The following is a 16,800-nucleotide window of genomic DNA, read 5'->3' as shown; positions in this document are numbered from 1 at the left end:
ATATTGGATCGAGAACATATTATTTACAACAATGTTGTACATTGGTTCCAACACAAACATGCACTGGATAAAACTCGTGACTTGTTGGTCTAGGGTTATGATTTCCGCTTAGATATTAAACGTAAGTGGCACACTCATGTGTAAAATGTGTATTGAGTATACCGCGTGGCTCGTTGGTCTAGGGGTTATGATTTCCGCTTAGGGTGCGGGAGGTCCGGGTTCAAATCCCGGACGAGCCCGGACTTTTCTTTAAATTCGGGCACATATGTTATGAAGCTGTCCCTCAAACCGAAAGTAAATGTTAACTATTTGTGTGTGAAGTGAATCGGGCTCGATGTATGGACATGTATTGGGCACTTGTTGTGCGCCGTGAGTTACAGATTAGTGTAGTTTAATGGGTACAAGAATCATTGTTGTTTATACCCATTATTGTTCAATAATAATGATTATTGTTTATGCTATATATAATTTACTCCTACTATTATCAAGAAGCGATAAGAACCTCCGTGGCGCAATTGGCTAGCGCGTTCGGCTGTTAACCGAAAGGTTGGTGGTTCGAGTCCAGCGGGGGCGTAAAGTAGTTATTATTTATACTCTGGAATATTCAATGCATATTGTTTATACCCAATAGTATTTGATGATTATATTATTCATCATATATGTAGTTTACACGAGCCCGGACATTTCTTTAAATTCGAGCACATATTATTACTACAATATTGTATATGGTTCGAAAATATATTATTCACTACAATGTGTTGTAAGTGTATCCAACACAAACACGCACTGGGTGATGAACCGGCGCCGTTCGTTGGTCTACATATTATTTACTACAATAATGTATATTGGATCGAGAACATATTATTTACTACAATGTTGTACATTGGATCCAACACAAACACGCACTGGATAGAAACACGTGGCTAGTTGGTCTAGGGGTATGATTTTGGCTTAGATAATAAATGTAAGTGGCAAATCATGTGTAAAATGTGTTTATTGACTATACCGCGTGGCTCGTTGGTCTAGGGGATGATTTTCCGCTTAGGGCGCGGGAGGTTTCGGGTTCAAATCCCGGACGAGCCCGGACGTTTCTTTAAATACGAGCGCATATTATTTACTACAATAATGTATATTGGATCGAGAATATGTTATTTACTATAATGTTGTACATTGGATGCAACACAAACACGCACTGGATAGAACCCGTGGCTAGTTGGTCTAGAGGTATGATTTTGGCTTAGATAATAAACGTAAGTTGCAACTCATGTGTAAATGTGTTTATTGAGTATACCGCGTGGCTCGTTGGTCTAGGGGTATGATTCCGCTTAGGTGCGGGAGGGTCCCGGGTTCAAATCCCGGACGAGCCCGGACTTTTCTTTAAATTCGGGCACATATTATTTACTACAATGTTGAACATTGGATGCAACACAAACACGCACTGGGTAGAACATGTGGTTCGTTGGTCTAGGGGTATGATTCTGGACGAGCGCGGGCATTTCTTTCAATTCGAGCGCATATTATTCATTACATGAGGGTACAGCGTTTCAGAAGCTGTCCCTCAAACCGAAAGTAAATGTTAACTATTTGTGTGTGAAGTGAATCGGGCTCGATGTATGGACAGGTATTGGCACTGGTTGCGCCGTGGATTACAGATTAGTGTAGTTTAATGGGTACAAGAATAATTGTTGTTTATACCCATTATTGTTCAATAATTATAATTATTGTTTATGCTATATATAATTTACTCCTACTATTATCAAGAAGCGATAAGAGCCTCCGTGGCGCAATTGGCTAGCGCGTTATTGTTGTTTATACCCATTATTGTTCAATAATTATAATTATTGTTCATGCTATATAATTTACTCCTTCTATTCTATTATCAAGAAGCGATAAGAGCCTCCGTGGCGCAATTGGCTAGCGCGTTCGGCTGTTAACCGAAAGGTTGGTGGTTCGAACCCCCCCGGTGGCGTAAATTAGTTATTATTTATACTCTGGAATATTCAATGCATATTGTTTATACCCAATAGTATTTGATGATTATATTATTCATCATATATATAGTTTACACGAGCCCGGACATTTCTTTAATTCGAGCACATATATTACTACAGTATTGTATATTGGATCGAGAACATATTATTTACAACAATGTTGTACATTGGTTCCAACACAAACATACACTGGATAAAACCCGTGGCTTGTTGGTCTAGGGTTATAATTTCCGCTTAGATATTAAACGTAAGTGGCAAATCATGTGTAAAATGTGTTTATTGAGTAGAACCCGTAACATGTTGTACATTGGATGCAACACAAATACGCAGTGGGTACAACTCGTGGCTCGTTGGTGTAGGGGTATTATTCCAGCTTTGGGTGCGGGAGGTCCCGGGTTCAAATCCCGGGTGAGCCCTGACATTTCTTTGAATTCGATTTCTTTGCCTATTATTTACTACAATGTTGTACATTGGATCCCACACAAACACGCACTGGATAAAACCCGTGGCTATGGTATGATTTTGGCTTAGATAATAAATGTAAGTGGCAAATCATGTGTAAAATGTGTTTCTTGACTATACCGCGTGACTCGTTGGTCTAGGGATATGATTTTCGCTTAGGGCGGGGAGCTTTCGGATTCAAATCCCGGACGAGCCCGGACATTTCTTTAAATACGAGCGCATATTATTTACTACAATAATGTATATTGGATCGAGAATATGTTATTTACTATAATGTTGTACATTGGATGCAACACAAACACGCACTGGATAGAACCCGTGGCTAGTTGGTCTAGAGGTATGATTTTGGCTTAGATAATAAACGTAAGTGGCAACTCATGTGTAAAATGTGTTTATTGATTATACCGCGTGGCTCGTTGGTCTAGGGGTATGATTTACGCTTAAGGTGCGGGAGGTCCCGGGTTCAAATCCCGGACGAGCCCGGACTTTTCTTTAAATTCGGGCACATATGTTATGAAGCTGTCCCTCAAACCGAAAGTAAATGTTAACTATTTGTGTGTGAAGTGAATCGGGCTCGATGTATGGACATGTATTGGGCACTGGTTGCGCCGTGAGTTACAGATTAGTGTAGTTTAATGGGTACAAGAATCATGTTGTTTATATACCCATTATTGTTCAATAATAATGATTATTGTTTATGCTATATATAATTTACTCCTACTATTATCAAGAAGCGATAAGAACCTCCGTGGCGCAATTGGCTAGCGCGTTCGGCTGTTAACCGAAAGGTTGGTGGTTCGAGTCCAGCCGGGGGCGTAAAGTAGTTATTATTTATACTCTGGAATATTCAATGCATATTGTTTATACCCAATAGTATTTGATGATTATATTATTCATCATATATGTAGTTTACACGAGCCCGGACTTTTCTTTAAATTCGAGCACATATTATTTACTACAATATTGTATATTGGTTCGAAAATATATTATTCACTACAATGTTGTACAGTGTATCCAACACAAACCCGCACTGGGTGAAACCGGCGGCTCGTTGGTCTACATATTATTTACTACAATAATGTATATTGGATCGAGAACATATTATTTACTACAATGTTGTACATTGGATCCAACACAAACACGCACTGGATAGAACACGTGGCTAGTTGTCTAGGGGTATGATTTTGGCTTAGATAATAAATGTAAGTGGCAAATCATGTGTAAAATGTGTTTATTGACTATACCGCGTGGCTCGTTGTCTAGGGGTATGATTTCCGCTTAGGGCGGGAGGTTTCGGGTTCAAATCCCGGACGAGCCCGGACGTTTCTTTAAATACGAGCGCATATTATTTACTACAATAATGTATATTGGATCGAGAATATGTTATTTACTATAATGTTGTACATTGGATGCAACACAAACACGCACTGGATAGAACCCGTGGCTAGTTGGTCTAGAGGTATGATTTGGCTTAGATAATAAACGTAAGTTGCAACTCATGTGTAAAATGTGTTTATTGAGTATACGCGTGGCTCGTTGGTCTAGGGGTATGATTTCCGCTTAGCTTGATGGTCTCTATCGTTTTTCTACTAGTGATAAGAACAGCTTCACTTTTTTGTTGTGCTAATTGGAGATTCATTGTTCCCATCCAGTGATTAATTTTCTAAATGTAATATCGAATAGACTTACGACGTCATCAATTGTTTGGAGACAACTACTATGGCAACATCGTCTGCATATGCTACTAGTTTCACACATTCTGGAATCTCTAGTCTCAATAGGCCATCATACATAATATTCCACAGCAAAGGGCCTAGAACAGAGCCCTGCGGCACACCTCCTGTTATATTATATTCTTCTGTACCATCGCGTGAATCGTACATTAGAATTCTGTCTGTAAAGTAGCTTGCGATTATATTGCAGAGGTATGCTGGCACGTTCTTGTCACGGAGTGCATTCATAATGCAATCCCAGTTTGCAGAATTGAAAGCATTTTTATATCCAGTGTAGCTACAAGGCAGTACTTTTTCGAACCCCCCTTCCATCTGGTTCCAGCAATTGCCTCCTTGGCGGTATTAACTACCAAGTTTATAGCATCGATAGTTGATCGCCCTTTGCGAAAACCATACTGATTGTCAGCTAGGATTGGGTCAACTATTGCATCTATTCTTTGGTGAATTATTCTTTCAAAAAATTTTACCCGCTGTATCCAGCATGCATATTGGACGGTAGGATGATGGTTCATCTGGTGGTTTTTTTCCTTTGGGAATAAGCACTAATCTTTGCTGTTTCCATTTTTGTGGAAAAACCCTTCTTTCAGGCATGTATTATATGAATTAAGAAACATTGTCGGAGATGTCATAATTGATGTTTTTAAGGCAATATTAGGAATTCCATCTAATCCCGGTGCCTTACTATTTCCAACGCGATGACAAGCTTCCATCAGTTCTTGCAGTGTTATAGGTGGAATATTATTCAGATCTACATGTGTTACCTGGTAGTTTAAATTAGGTTGTCGTGGAAACAAAGTCGTTACTATTTTATTCAATAGTCGTGGGCAAGTTGGTGAAGGTACTGGCTGGCTTTTGATGCGAGACATTACAGTCTTATAAGGTCTTCCCCATGGGTTTTCCTCGACTTCATCCAGAAGTTCTTTCCAGCACCTAACTTTACTATCTTTGATTGCTTTATTTAATTGCCGACGTGCTTGTTTATATTCCACTACCAGTTGTGCAGAATTAGTGAGACTATATCCTCGCTGAGAGATCCTTCTTTTCTTTAGGCACTCTTTACGAAGAGAGCTGATTTCTTCAGTCCACCAGTGCACAGATTGTCTTTGATTTATGCCATGCTTACGAGTCATACTGATATCACAGGCTTCGGTTATTCTCTCCATCAGCTCACTAGTATGCTCATCTGCGTGTTCTGAAATTATGGGTTTGCAATTTAAGGCAACTTTCATGGCGCTTTCATCAAAAGATTTTATTTTCCACCCAATGGCTTTAGATATTTCGCATGTCTTCTAATGTTTCTATTCGTTGATATTTCCCAGATGATTGCATTGTGGTCACTAGCAGTGTAGATATCTAATACCTCCCAATTGCAATTTCCCCTGACGAGGCTATTGCTAACAAAAGTAAGGTCTATTATTGAGCTTGCACTGCCCTTGGCAAAGGTTGGCTTATCACCACTATTAAGTAAAACAACGTCAAGTGCATTAAAGGCCTCTAAAAGTGCTTTACCTCTTGCATTAGTCTTCCTACTTCCCCAGTCTACCGCCCATGCGTTAAAGTCACCGGCTATCGCTACGGGGTGGTGTCGATTTGCATCCTCCACAAGACGATCTAAAAAATCGACAAAATCGGGCAAAGAAAGACTAGGCGGAGCGTAACAGCTGTATAAATGAATGTCATCTAATGATGCTGCGACAAACCCAGCGTTGCTATTGCTAACAACATTTTGGAAACAAAATTTGCCACAGGACCAAATAACAGCTTTGGTAGTACTATCCGTTTCCCATGGCCAGTCAGTTAGTTGTTTGTAAGGTTCTGATAAGAGGGCAACATCAATTTTCATATCTCTTACCGTCTGCATAAGCAAGTCGTGTGCAGCCTCACAATGATTCATGTTTAGCTGCATTATCTTCATGCTTTTGCGTTTATTATTTTCTCTATGGCCTCCCTATAAACAGGACATCTGTGAGTGCCGGCATGATGTGCTACATTTTCAGAGTTTCCATTTTCAGCGCACAGTGCACATTTTGCTGCATTTACACAGTTGGCTATTTTGTGACCTTCTTGTCCACATCTAATGCACAGATTGGTCCGATTCACTTCGCTCTTGCACTGTGATCCATAATGTCCGAATAGCCAGCATTTAAAGCATCGAATTGGTTTCTTGATAATTTTAATTCGACAGTTGACCCATCCAATTCGTAATTTGCTACTTGCTTTGAGCAGATCGTGTACAACCGCCGCTGGTAGAGCTACAGTAGCAATCTGGGTACCTCTATATGCCTTACGAATCCTAATTGCTTCTGCTGATGTGTTGCAGGCTCCTCCGGTTGCTTTTTGTAGTGCTATCTGGATATCAATTTTTGAGGTTTCATCATCAATATCTCTTATTTCTATAGTTTCTTGGTGCCCCTTATAAATAACTTCGGCCTCATCCTTTAACACACCTGCAATAATCTGTTGTAGTCCTTGACCTTTGTCCGCACTTTTCTTAGAAATAGTTATCAACAAGTCTCCATTTCTGGTTTTGTTTATTTTGTCTACTGTCGTATTTACCTGGTCATCAGGGACATCATGTTTGATGCGACGTAATATTTCGGAATAATTTACTTTTTCGGTCGGCCGGATCAATAAGGCATTTGGTTTTGGAAAATTTCTATGATTTTTTATCATTTTATGGTTAGAGTCCTGTTCTGACAGATGTACCCTTGCTTCCTTTTTTTTCTGTTTTCTCGGCAGAACTTTATGCCAGTCATTTACCTCGACATGTTCTTCATTACATGGCTAGTTGGTCTAGAGGCATGATTTTGGCTTAGATAATAAACGTAAGTGGCAACTCATGTGTAAAATGTCTTTATTGAGTATACCGCGTGGCGCGTTGGTCTAGGGGTATGATTTCCGCTTAGGGTGCGGGAGGTCCCGGTTCGTTGGTCTAGGGGTATCATTTCCGCTTTGGGAAAAAATTTTGGGGTCCCGGGTTCAAATCCTGGACGAGCGCGGGCATTTCTTTCAATTCGAGCGCATATTATTTACTACAATGTTGTACATTGGATATAAGTTCCATGTTAGAATAAGCAATGTTTTAGGATAAGTAATTATTAAATGTAAATATAGGTTAGTTAATTAAGTAACAAACAAACGCCTTCTCATTAGTAATATTTAAAGTAACTAGTCTCTTACAGGATCGCGACGTCACGGTAAGGTTGTAGAAAGACCGCGAATGTACAAACAATAATAATAAATTAGAAATTAAATTGGTTGGTCTAGGGGGGGTCCCGGGTTCAAATCCTGGACGAGCGCGGGCATTTCTTTCAATTCAAAAGCATATTCTTTATTACAAGCGGGTACAGCGTTTCAGAAGCTGTCACTCAAACCGAAAGTAGACTTTGTATAGTTTGTATAGTTTATAGGAGTGATGTAAATGTTAACTATTTGTGTGTGAAGTGAATCGGGCCTGATGTATGGACAGGTATTGGGCACTGGTTGCGCCGTGGGTTACAGATTAGTGTAGTTTATTGGGTATGAGAATAATTGTTGTTTATACCCATTATTGTTCAATAATTATAATTATTGTTCATGCTATATATAATTTACTCCTTCTATTCTATTATCAAGAAGCGATAAGAGCCTCCGTGGCGCAATTGGCTAGCGCGTTCGGCTGTTAACCGGAAGGTTGGTGGTTCGAGCCCACCCGGTGGCGTAAATTAGTTATTATTTATACTCTGGAATATTCAATGCATATTGTTTATACCCAATAGTATTTGATGATTATATAATATTATTCATCATATATATAGTTTACACGAGCCCGGACATTTCTTTAAATTCGAGCACATATTGTTTACTACAGTATTGTATATTGGATCGAGAACATATTATTTACAACAATGTTGTACATTGGTTCCAACACAAACATACACTGGATAAAACCCGTGGCTTGTTGGTCTAGGGTTATAATTTCGGCTTAGATATTAAACGTAAGTGGCAAATCATGTGTAAAATGTGTTTATTGAGTAGAACCCGTGGCATGTTGTACATTGGATGCAACACAAACACGTTGTGGGTACAACCCGTGGCTCGTTGGTCTAGGGGTATGATTACCGCTTTGGGTGGGGGAGGTCCCGGGTTCAAATCCTGGACGAGCGCGGGCATTTCTTTTAATTCGAGCGCATATTATTTATTACATGGGGGTACAGCGTTTCAGAAGCTGTCCCTCAAACCAAAAGTAGGCTTTGTATAGTTCGTATACTTTATAGGAGTGAAGTAAATGTTAAATATTTGTGTGTAAAGTGAATCGGGCCCGATGTATGGACAGGTATTGGGCACTGGTTGTGTCGTGCGTTACAGATTAGTGTAGTTTATTGGGTATAAGAATAATCGTTGTTTATACCCATTATTGTTCAATAAGTATAATTATTGTTTATGATATATATAATTGAATTATCAAGAAGCGATTAGAGCCTCCGTGGAACAATTGGCTAGCGCGTTCGGCTGTTAACCGAAAGGTTGGTGGTTCGAGCCCACCCGGGGGCGTAAAGTGGTTATCATTTATATTCTGAAATATTTAATGCATATTGTTTATACCCAATAGTATTTGATGATTATATTATTCATCATATATATAGTTTACACGAGCCCGGACATTTCTTTAAATTCGAGCACATATTATTTACTACAGTATTGTATATTGGATCGAGAACATATTATTTACAACAATGTTGTACGTTGGTTCCAACACAAATATGCACTGGATAGAACCCGTGGCTAGTTGGTCTAGAGGTATGATTTTGGCTTAGATAATAAACGTAAGTGGCAACTCATGTGTAAAATGTGTTTATTGAGTATACCGCGTGGCTCGCTGGTCTAGGGGTATGATTTCCGCTTAGGGTGCGGGAGGTCCCGGGTTCAAATCCCGGACGAGCCCGAACTTTTCTTTAAATTCGGGCACATATTATTTACTACAATGTTGAACATTGGATGCAACACAAACACGCACTGGGTAGAACATGTGGTTCGTTGGTCTAGGGGTATGTAGTTTACACGAGCCCGGACATTTCTTTAAATTCGAGCACATATTATTTACTACAGTATTGTATATTGGATCGAGAACATATTATTTACAACAATGTTGTACATTGGTTCCAACACAAACATGCACTGGATAAAACTCGTGACTTGTTGGTCTAGGGTTATGATTTCCGCTTAGATAGTAAACGTAAGTGGCAACTCATGTGTAAAATGTGTTTATTGAATATACCGCGTGGCTCGTTGGTCTAGGGGTATGATTTCCGCTTAGGGTGCGGGAGGTCCCGGGTTCAAATCCCAGACGAGCCCGGACTTTTCTTTAAATTCGGGCACATATGTTATGAAGCTGTCCCTCAAACCGAAAGAAAATGTTAACTATTTGTGTGTGAAGTGAATCGGGCTCGATGTATGGACATGTATTGGGCACTGGTTGCGCCGTGGGTTACAGATTAGTGTAGTTTAATGGGGTACAAGAATAATTGTTGTTTATACCCATTATTGTTCAATAATTATGATTATTGTTTATGCTATATATAATTTACTCCTACTATTATCAAGAAGCGATAAGAACCTCCGTGGCGCAATTGGCTAGCGCGTTCGGCTGTTAACCGAAAGGTTGGTGGTTCGAGTCCAGCCGGGGGCGTAAAGTAGTTATTATTTATACTCTGGAATATTCAATGCATATTGTTTATACCCAATAGTATTTGATGATTATATTATTCATCATATATGTAGTTTACACGAGCCCGGACATTTCTTTAAATTCGAGCACATATTATTTACTACAATATTGTATATTGGATCGAAAATATATTATTCACTACAATGTTGTACAGTGTATCCAACACAAACACGCACTGGGTGAAACCGGCGGCTCGTTGGTCTACATATTATTTACTACAATAATGTATATTGGATCGAGAACATATTATTTACTACAATGTTGTACATTGGATCCAACACAAACACGCACTGGATAAAACACGTGGCTAGTTGGTCTAGGGGTATGATTTTGGCTTAGATAATAAATGTAAGTGGCAAATCATGTGTAAAATGTGTTTATTGACTATACCGCGTGGCTCGTTGGTCTAGGGATATGATTTTCGCTTAGGGCGCGGGAGCTTTCGGGTTCAAATCCCGGACGAGCCCGGACATTTCTTTAAATACGAGCGCATATTATTTACTACAATAATGTATATTGGATCGAGAATATGTTATTTACTATAATGTTGTACATTGGATGCAACACAAACACGCACTGGATAGAACCCGTGGCTAGTTGGTCTAGAGGTATGATTTTGGCTTAGATAATAAACGTAAGTGGCAACTCATGTGTAAAATGTGTTTATTGGTTATACCGCGTGGCTCGTTGGTCTAGGGGTATGATTTACGCTTAAGGTGCGGGAGGTCCCGGGTTCAAATCCCGGTCGAGCCCGGACTTTTCTTTAAATTCGGGCACATATTATTTACTACAATGTTGAACATTGGATGCAACACAAATACGCACTGGGTAGAACATGTGGTTCGTTGGTCTAAGGGTATGATTCTGGACGAGCGCGGGCATTTCTTTCAATTCGAGCGCATATTATTTATTACATGAGGGTACAGCGTTTCAGAAACTGTCCCTCAAACCGAAAGTAAATGTTAACTATTTGTGTGTGAAGTGAATGGGGCTCGATGTATGGACAGGTATTGGGCACTGGTTGCGCCGTGGGTTATAGATTAGTGTAGTTTAATGGGTACAAGATTAATTGTTGTTTATACCCATTATTGTTCAATAATTATAATTATTGTTTATGCTATATATAATTTACTCCTACTATTATCAAGAAGCGATAAGGTCCCGGGTTCAAATCCCGGACGAGCCCGGACTTTTCTTTAAATTCGGGCACATATTATTTACTACAATGTTGAACATTGGATGCAACACAAACACGCACTGGGTAGAACATGTGGTTCGTTGGTCTAGGGGTATGATTCTGGACGAGCGCGGGCATTTCTTTCAATTCGAGCGCATATTATTTATTACATGAGGGTACAGCGTTTCAGAAGCTGTCCCTCAAACCGAAAGTAAATGTTAACTATTTGTGTGTGAAGTGAATCGGGCTCGATGTATGGACAGGTATTGGGCACCGGTTGCGCCGTGGATTACAGATTAGTGTAGTTTAATGGGTACAAGAATAATTGTTGTTTATACCCATTATTGTTCAATAATTATAATTATTGTTTATGCTATATATAATTTACTCCTACTATTATCAAGAAGCGATAAGAGCCTCCGTGGCGCAATTGGCTAGCGCGTTATTGTGGTTTATACCCATTATTGTTCAATAATTATAATTATTGTTCATGCTATATATAATTTACTCCTTCTATTCTATTATCAAGAAGCGATAAGAGCCTCCGTGGCGCAATTGGCTAGCGCGTTCGGCTGTTAACCGAAAGGTTGGTGGTTCGAACCCCCCCGGTGGCGTAAATTAGTTATTATTTATATTCTGGAATATTCAATGCATATTGTTTATACCCAATAGTATTTGATGATTATATTATTCACCATATATATAGTTTACACGAGCCCGGACATTTCTTTAAATTCGAGCACATATTATTTACTACAGTATTGTATATTGGATCGAGAACATATTAATTACAACAATGTTGTACATTGGTTCCAACACAAACATACACTGGATAAAACCCGTGGCTTGTTGGTCTAGGGTTATAATTTCCGCTTAGATATTAAACGTAAGTGGCAAATCATGTGTAAAATGTGTTTATTGAGTAGAACCCGTAACATGTTGTACATTGGATGCAACACAAATACGCAGTGGGTACAACTCGTGGCTCGTTGGTGTAGGGGTATTATTCCAGCTTTGGGTGCGGGAGGTCCCGGGTTCAAATCCCGGGTGAGCCCTGACATTTCTTTGAATTCGAGTGCCTATTATTTACTACAATGTTGTACATTGGATCCCACACAAACACGCACTGGATAAAACCCGTGGCTATGGTATGATTTTGGCTTAGATAATAAATGTAAGTGGCAAATCATGTGTAAAATGTGTTTCTTGACTATACCGCGTGACTCGTTGGTCTAGGGATATGATTTTCGCTTAGGGCGCGGGAGCTTTCGGATTCAAATCCCGGACGAGCCCGGACATTTCTTTAAATACGAGCGCATATTATTTACTACAATAATGTATATTGGATCGAGAATATGTTATTTACTATAATGTTGTACATTGGATGCAACACAAACACGCACTGGATAGAACCCGTGGCTAGTTGGTCTAGAGGTATGATTTTGGCTTAGATAATAAACGTAAGTGGCAACTCATGTGTAAAATGTGTTTATTGATTATACCGCGTGGCTCGTTGGTCTAGGGGTATGATTTACGCTTAAGGTGCGGGAGGTCCCGGGTTCAAATCCCGGACGAGCCCGGACTTTTCTTTAAATTCGGGCACATATGTTATGAAGCTGTCCCTCAAACCGAAAGTAAATGTTAACTATTTGTGTGTGAAGTGAATCGGGCTCGATGTATGGACATGTATTGGGCACTGGTTGCGCCGTGAGTTACAGATTAGTGTAGTTTAATGGGTACAAGAATCATTGTTGTTTATATACCCATTATTGTTCAATAATAATGATTATTGTTTATGCTATATATAATTTACTCCTACTATTATCAAGAAGCGATAAGAACCTCCGTGGCGCAATTGGCTAGCGCGTTCGGCTGTTAACCGAAAGGTTGGTGGTTCGAGTCCAGCCGGGGGCGTAAAGTAGTTATTATTTATACTCTGGAATATTCAATGCATATTGTTTATACCCAATAGTATTTGATGATTATATTATTCATCATATATGTAGTTTACACGAGCCCGGACTTTTCTTTAAATTCGAGCACATATTATTTACTACAATATTGTATATTGGTTCGAAAATATATTATTCACTACAATGTTGTACAGTGTATCCAACACAAACACGCACTGGGTGAAACCGGCGGCTCGTTGGTCTACATATTATTTACTACAATAATGTATATTGGATCGAGAACATATTATTTACTACAATGTTGTACATTGGATCCAACACAAACACGCACTGGATAGAACACGTGGCTAGTTGGTCTAGGGGTATGATTTTGGCTTAGATAATAAATGTAAGTGGCAAATCATGTGTAAAATGTGTTTATTGACTATACCGCGTGGCTCGTTGGTCTAGGGGTATGATTTCCGCTTAGGGCGCGGGAGGTTTCGGGTTCAAATCCCGGACGAGCCCGGACGTTTCTTTAAATACGAGCGCATATTATTTACTACAATAATGTATATTGGATCGAGAATATGTTATTTACTATAATGTTGTACATTGGATGCAACACAAACACGCACTGGATAGAACCCGTGGCTAGTTGGTCTAGAGGTATGATTTTGGCTTAGATAATAAACGTAAGTTGCAACTCATGTGTAAAATGTGTTTATTGAGTATACCGCGTGGCTCGTTGGTCTAGGGGTATGATTTCCGCTTAGCTTGATGGTCTCTATCGTTTTTCTACTAGTGATAAGAACAGCTTCACTTTTTTGTTGTGCTAATTGGAGATTCATTGTTCCCATCCAGTGATTAATTTTTCTAAATGTAATATCGAATAGACTTACGACGTCATCAATTTGTTTGGAGACAACTACTATGGCAACATCGTCTGCATATGCTACTAGTTTCACACATTCTGGAATCTCTAGTCTCAATAGGCCATCATACATAATATTCCACAGCAAAGGGCCTAGAACAGAGCCCTGCGGCACACCTCCTGTTATATTATATTCTTCTGTACCATCGCGTGAATCGTACATTAGAATTCTGTCTGTAAAGTAGCTTGCGATTATATTGCAGAGGTATGCTGGCACGTTCTTGTCACGGAGTGCATTCATAATGCAATCCCAGTTTGCAGAATTGAAAGCATTTTTTATATCCAGTGTAGCTACAAGGCAGTACTTTTTCGAACCCCCCTTCCATCTGGTTCCAGCAATTGCCTCCTTGGCGGTATTAACTACCAAGTTTATAGCATCGATAGTTGATCGCCCTTTGCGAAAACCATACTGATTGTCAGCTAGGATTGGGTCAACTATTGCATCTATTCTTTGGTGAATTATTCTTTCAAAAATTTTACCCGCTGTATCCAGCATGCATATTGGACGGTAGGATGATGGTTCATCTGGTGGTTTTTTTCCTTTGGGAATAAGCACTAATCTTTGCTGTTTCCATTTTTGTGGAAAAACCCCTTCTTTCAGGCATGTATTATATGAATTAAGAAACATTGTCGGAGATGTCATAATTGATGTTTTTAAGGCAATATTAGGAATTCCATCTAATCCCGGTGCCTTACTATTTCCAACGCGATGACAAGCTTCCATCAGTTCTTGCAGTGTTATAGGTGGAATATTATTCAGATCTACATGTGTTACCTGGTAGTTTAAATTAGGTTGTCGTGGAAACAAAGTCGTTACTATTTTATTCAATAGTCGTGGGCAAGTTGGTGAAGGTACTGGCTGGCTTTTGATGCGAGACATTACAGTCTTATAAGGTCTTCCCCATGGGTTTTCCTCGACTTCATCCAGAAGTTCTTTCCAGCACCTAACTTTACTATCTTTGATTGCTTTATTTAATTGCCGACGTGCTTGTTTATATTCCACTACCAGTTGTGCAGAATTAGTGAGACTATATCCTCGCTGAGAGATCCTTCTTTTCTTTAGGCACTCTTTACGAAGAGAGCTGATTTCTTCAGTCCACCAGTGCACAGATTGTCTTTGATTTATGCCATGCTTACGAGTCATACTGATATCACAGGCTTCGGTTATTCTCTCCATCAGCTCACTAGTATGCTCATCTGCGTGTTCTGAAATTATGGGTTTGCAATTTAAGGCAACTTTCATGGCGCTTTCATCAAAAGATTTTATTTTCCACCCAATGGCTTTAGATATTTTCGCATGTCTTCTAATGTTTCTATTCGTTGATATTTCCCAGATGATTGCATTGTGGTCACTAGCAGTGTAGATATCTAATACCTCCCAATTGCAATTTCCCCTGACGAGGCTATTGCTAACAAAAGTAAGGTCTATTATTGAGCTTGCACTGCCCTTGGCAAAGGTTGGCTTATCACCACTATTAAGTAAAACAACGTCAAGTGCATTAAAGGCCTCTAAAAGTGCTTTACCTCTTGCATTAGTCTTCCTACTTCCCCAGTCTACCGCCCATGCGTTAAAGTCACCGGCTATCGCTACGGGGTGGTGTCGATTTGCATCCTCCACAAGACGATCTAAAAAATCGACAAAATCGGGCAAAGAAAGACTAGGCGGAGCGTAACAGCTGTATAAATGAATGTCATCTAATGATGCTGCGACAAACCCAGCGTTGCTATTGCTAACAACATTTTGGAAACAAAATTTGCCACAGGACCAAATAACAGCTTTGGTAGTACTATCCGTTTCCCATGGCCAGTCAGTTAGTTGTTTGTAAGGTTCTGATAAGAGGGCAACATCAATTTTCATATCTCTTACCGTCTGCATAAGCAAGTCGTGTGCAGCCTCACAATGATTCATGTTTAGCTGCATTATCTTCATGCTTTTGCGTTTATTATTTTCTCTATGGCCTCCCTATAAACAGGACATCTGTGAGTGCCGGCATGATGTGCTACATTTTCAGAGTTTCCATTTTCAGCGCACAGTGCACATTTTGCTGCATTTACACAGTTGGCTATTTTGTGACCTTCTTGTCCACATCTAATGCACAGATTGGTCCGATTCACTTCGCTCTTGCACTGTGATCCATAATGTCCGAATAGCCAGCATTTAAAGCATCGAATTGGTTTCTTGATAATTTTAATTCGACAGTTGACCCATCCAATTCGTAATTTGCTACTTGCTTTGAGCAGATCGTGTACAACCGCCGCTGGTAGAGCTACAGTAGCAATCTGGGTACCTCTATATGCCTTACGAATCCTAATTGCTTCTGCTGATGTGTTGCAGGCTCCTCCGGTTGCTTTTTGTAGTGCTATCTGGATATCAATTTTTGAGGTTTCATCATCAATATCTCTTATTTCTATAGTTTCTTGGTGCCCCTTATAAATAACTTCGGCCTCATCCTTTAACACACCTGCAATAATCTGTTGTAGTCCTTGACCTTTGTCCGCACTTTTCTTAGAAATAGTTATCAACAAGTCTCCATTTCTGGTTTTGTTTATTTTGTCTACTGTCGTATTTACCTGGTCATCAGGGACATCATGTTTGATGCGACGTAATATTTCGGAATAATTTACTTTTTCGGTCGGCCGGATCAATAAGGCATTTGGTTTTGGAAAATTTCTATGATTTTTTATCATTTTATGGTTAGAGTCCTGTTCTGACAGATGTACCCTTGCTTCCTTTTTTTTCTGTTTCTCGGCAGAACTTTATGCCAGTCATTTACCTCGACATGTTCTTCATTACATGGCTAGTTGGTCTAGAGGTATGATTTTGGCTTAGATAATAAACGTAAGTGGCAACTCATGTGTAAAATGTCTTTATTGAGTATACCGCGTGGCGCGTTGGTCTAGGGG

At 39.6% G+C, this 16,800-nt stretch overlaps 3 protein-coding genes and 12 non-coding genes across 15 annotated transcripts; 12 read left to right on the top strand and 3 right to left on the bottom strand.

Moving 5' to 3' along the window:
* The first annotated feature begins 167 nt into the window (after positions 1 to 167).
* Trnap-agg lies at positions 168 to 239 on the top strand. The gene has a single exon. It is a non-coding gene; the product is annotated as a tRNA-Pro (tRNA).
* Positions 240 to 1,895: 1,656 nt separating this feature from the next.
* On the top strand, positions 1,896 to 1,969 carry Trnan-guu. The gene has a single exon. It is a non-coding gene; the product is annotated as a tRNA-Asn (tRNA).
* Positions 1,970 to 2,335: 366 nt separating this feature from the next.
* Trnap-ugg lies at positions 2,336 to 2,407 on the top strand. Its single transcript has one exon. It is a non-coding gene; the product is annotated as a tRNA-Pro (tRNA).
* A 456-nt stretch (positions 2,408 to 2,863) lies between these two features.
* Positions 2,864 to 2,935, top strand: Trnal-aag. The gene has a single exon. It is a non-coding gene; the product is annotated as a tRNA-Leu (tRNA).
* A 3,162-nt stretch (positions 2,936 to 6,097) lies between these two features.
* On the bottom strand, positions 6,098 to 6,859 carry LOC113390780. The gene has a single exon (XM_026626899.1). It carries the CDS (start codon positions 6,857 to 6,859, stop codon positions 6,098 to 6,100), a length of 762 nt encoding a protein of 253 aa, XP_026482684.1.
* A 953-nt stretch (positions 6,860 to 7,812) lies between these two features.
* Positions 7,813 to 7,886, top strand: Trnan-guu. Its single transcript has one exon. It is a non-coding gene; the product is annotated as a tRNA-Asn (tRNA).
* A 1,152-nt stretch (positions 7,887 to 9,038) lies between these two features.
* Trnap-agg lies at positions 9,039 to 9,110 on the top strand. The gene has a single exon. It is a non-coding gene; the product is annotated as a tRNA-Pro (tRNA).
* A 338-nt stretch (positions 9,111 to 9,448) lies between these two features.
* Trnap-agg lies at positions 9,449 to 9,520 on the top strand. Its single transcript has one exon. It is a non-coding gene; the product is annotated as a tRNA-Pro (tRNA).
* A 1,054-nt stretch (positions 9,521 to 10,574) lies between these two features.
* Trnal-aag lies at positions 10,575 to 10,646 on the top strand. The gene has a single exon. It is a non-coding gene; the product is annotated as a tRNA-Leu (tRNA).
* Positions 10,647 to 11,610: 964 nt separating this feature from the next.
* Trnan-guu lies at positions 11,611 to 11,684 on the top strand. The gene has a single exon. It is a non-coding gene; the product is annotated as a tRNA-Asn (tRNA).
* An 11-nt stretch (positions 11,685 to 11,695) lies between these two features.
* On the bottom strand, positions 11,696 to 15,805 carry LOC113390779. Its single transcript, XM_026626898.1, has 3 exons — positions 15,171 to 15,805; positions 14,593 to 15,011; positions 11,696 to 11,706 (listed from the first exon to the last, which is right to left on the bottom strand). Exons 1-3 carry the CDS (start codon positions 15,803 to 15,805, stop codon positions 11,696 to 11,698), a joined length of 1,065 nt encoding a protein of 354 aa, XP_026482683.1.
* Trnap-ugg lies at positions 12,054 to 12,125 on the top strand. Its single transcript has one exon. It is a non-coding gene; the product is annotated as a tRNA-Pro (tRNA).
* On the top strand, positions 12,578 to 12,649 carry Trnal-aag. Its single transcript has one exon. It is a non-coding gene; the product is annotated as a tRNA-Leu (tRNA).
* On the top strand, positions 13,419 to 13,490 carry Trnap-agg. The gene has a single exon. It is a non-coding gene; the product is annotated as a tRNA-Pro (tRNA).
* A 17-nt stretch (positions 15,806 to 15,822) lies between the features above and the next one.
* LOC113390778 lies at positions 15,823 to 16,584 on the bottom strand. The gene has a single exon (XM_026626897.1). The coding sequence runs from the start codon at positions 16,582 to 16,584 to the stop codon at positions 15,823 to 15,825; it is 762 nt and encodes a 253-aa protein (XP_026482682.1).
* Between the last annotated feature and the right edge of the window lie 216 nt (positions 16,585 to 16,800).

This window comes from Ctenocephalides felis, unplaced genomic scaffold (genome assembly GCF_003426905.1).
Source record: "Ctenocephalides felis isolate EL2017-DRISC unplaced genomic scaffold, ASM342690v1 CF-g0.4_SCAFFOLD_03630, whole genome shotgun sequence".
Lineage (NCBI taxonomy): Eukaryota > Metazoa > Arthropoda > Insecta > Siphonaptera > Pulicidae > Ctenocephalides > Ctenocephalides felis.
Note: the sequence above shows the minus strand (reverse complement) of the source record. Positions and strands in the feature narration are given on the sequence as shown.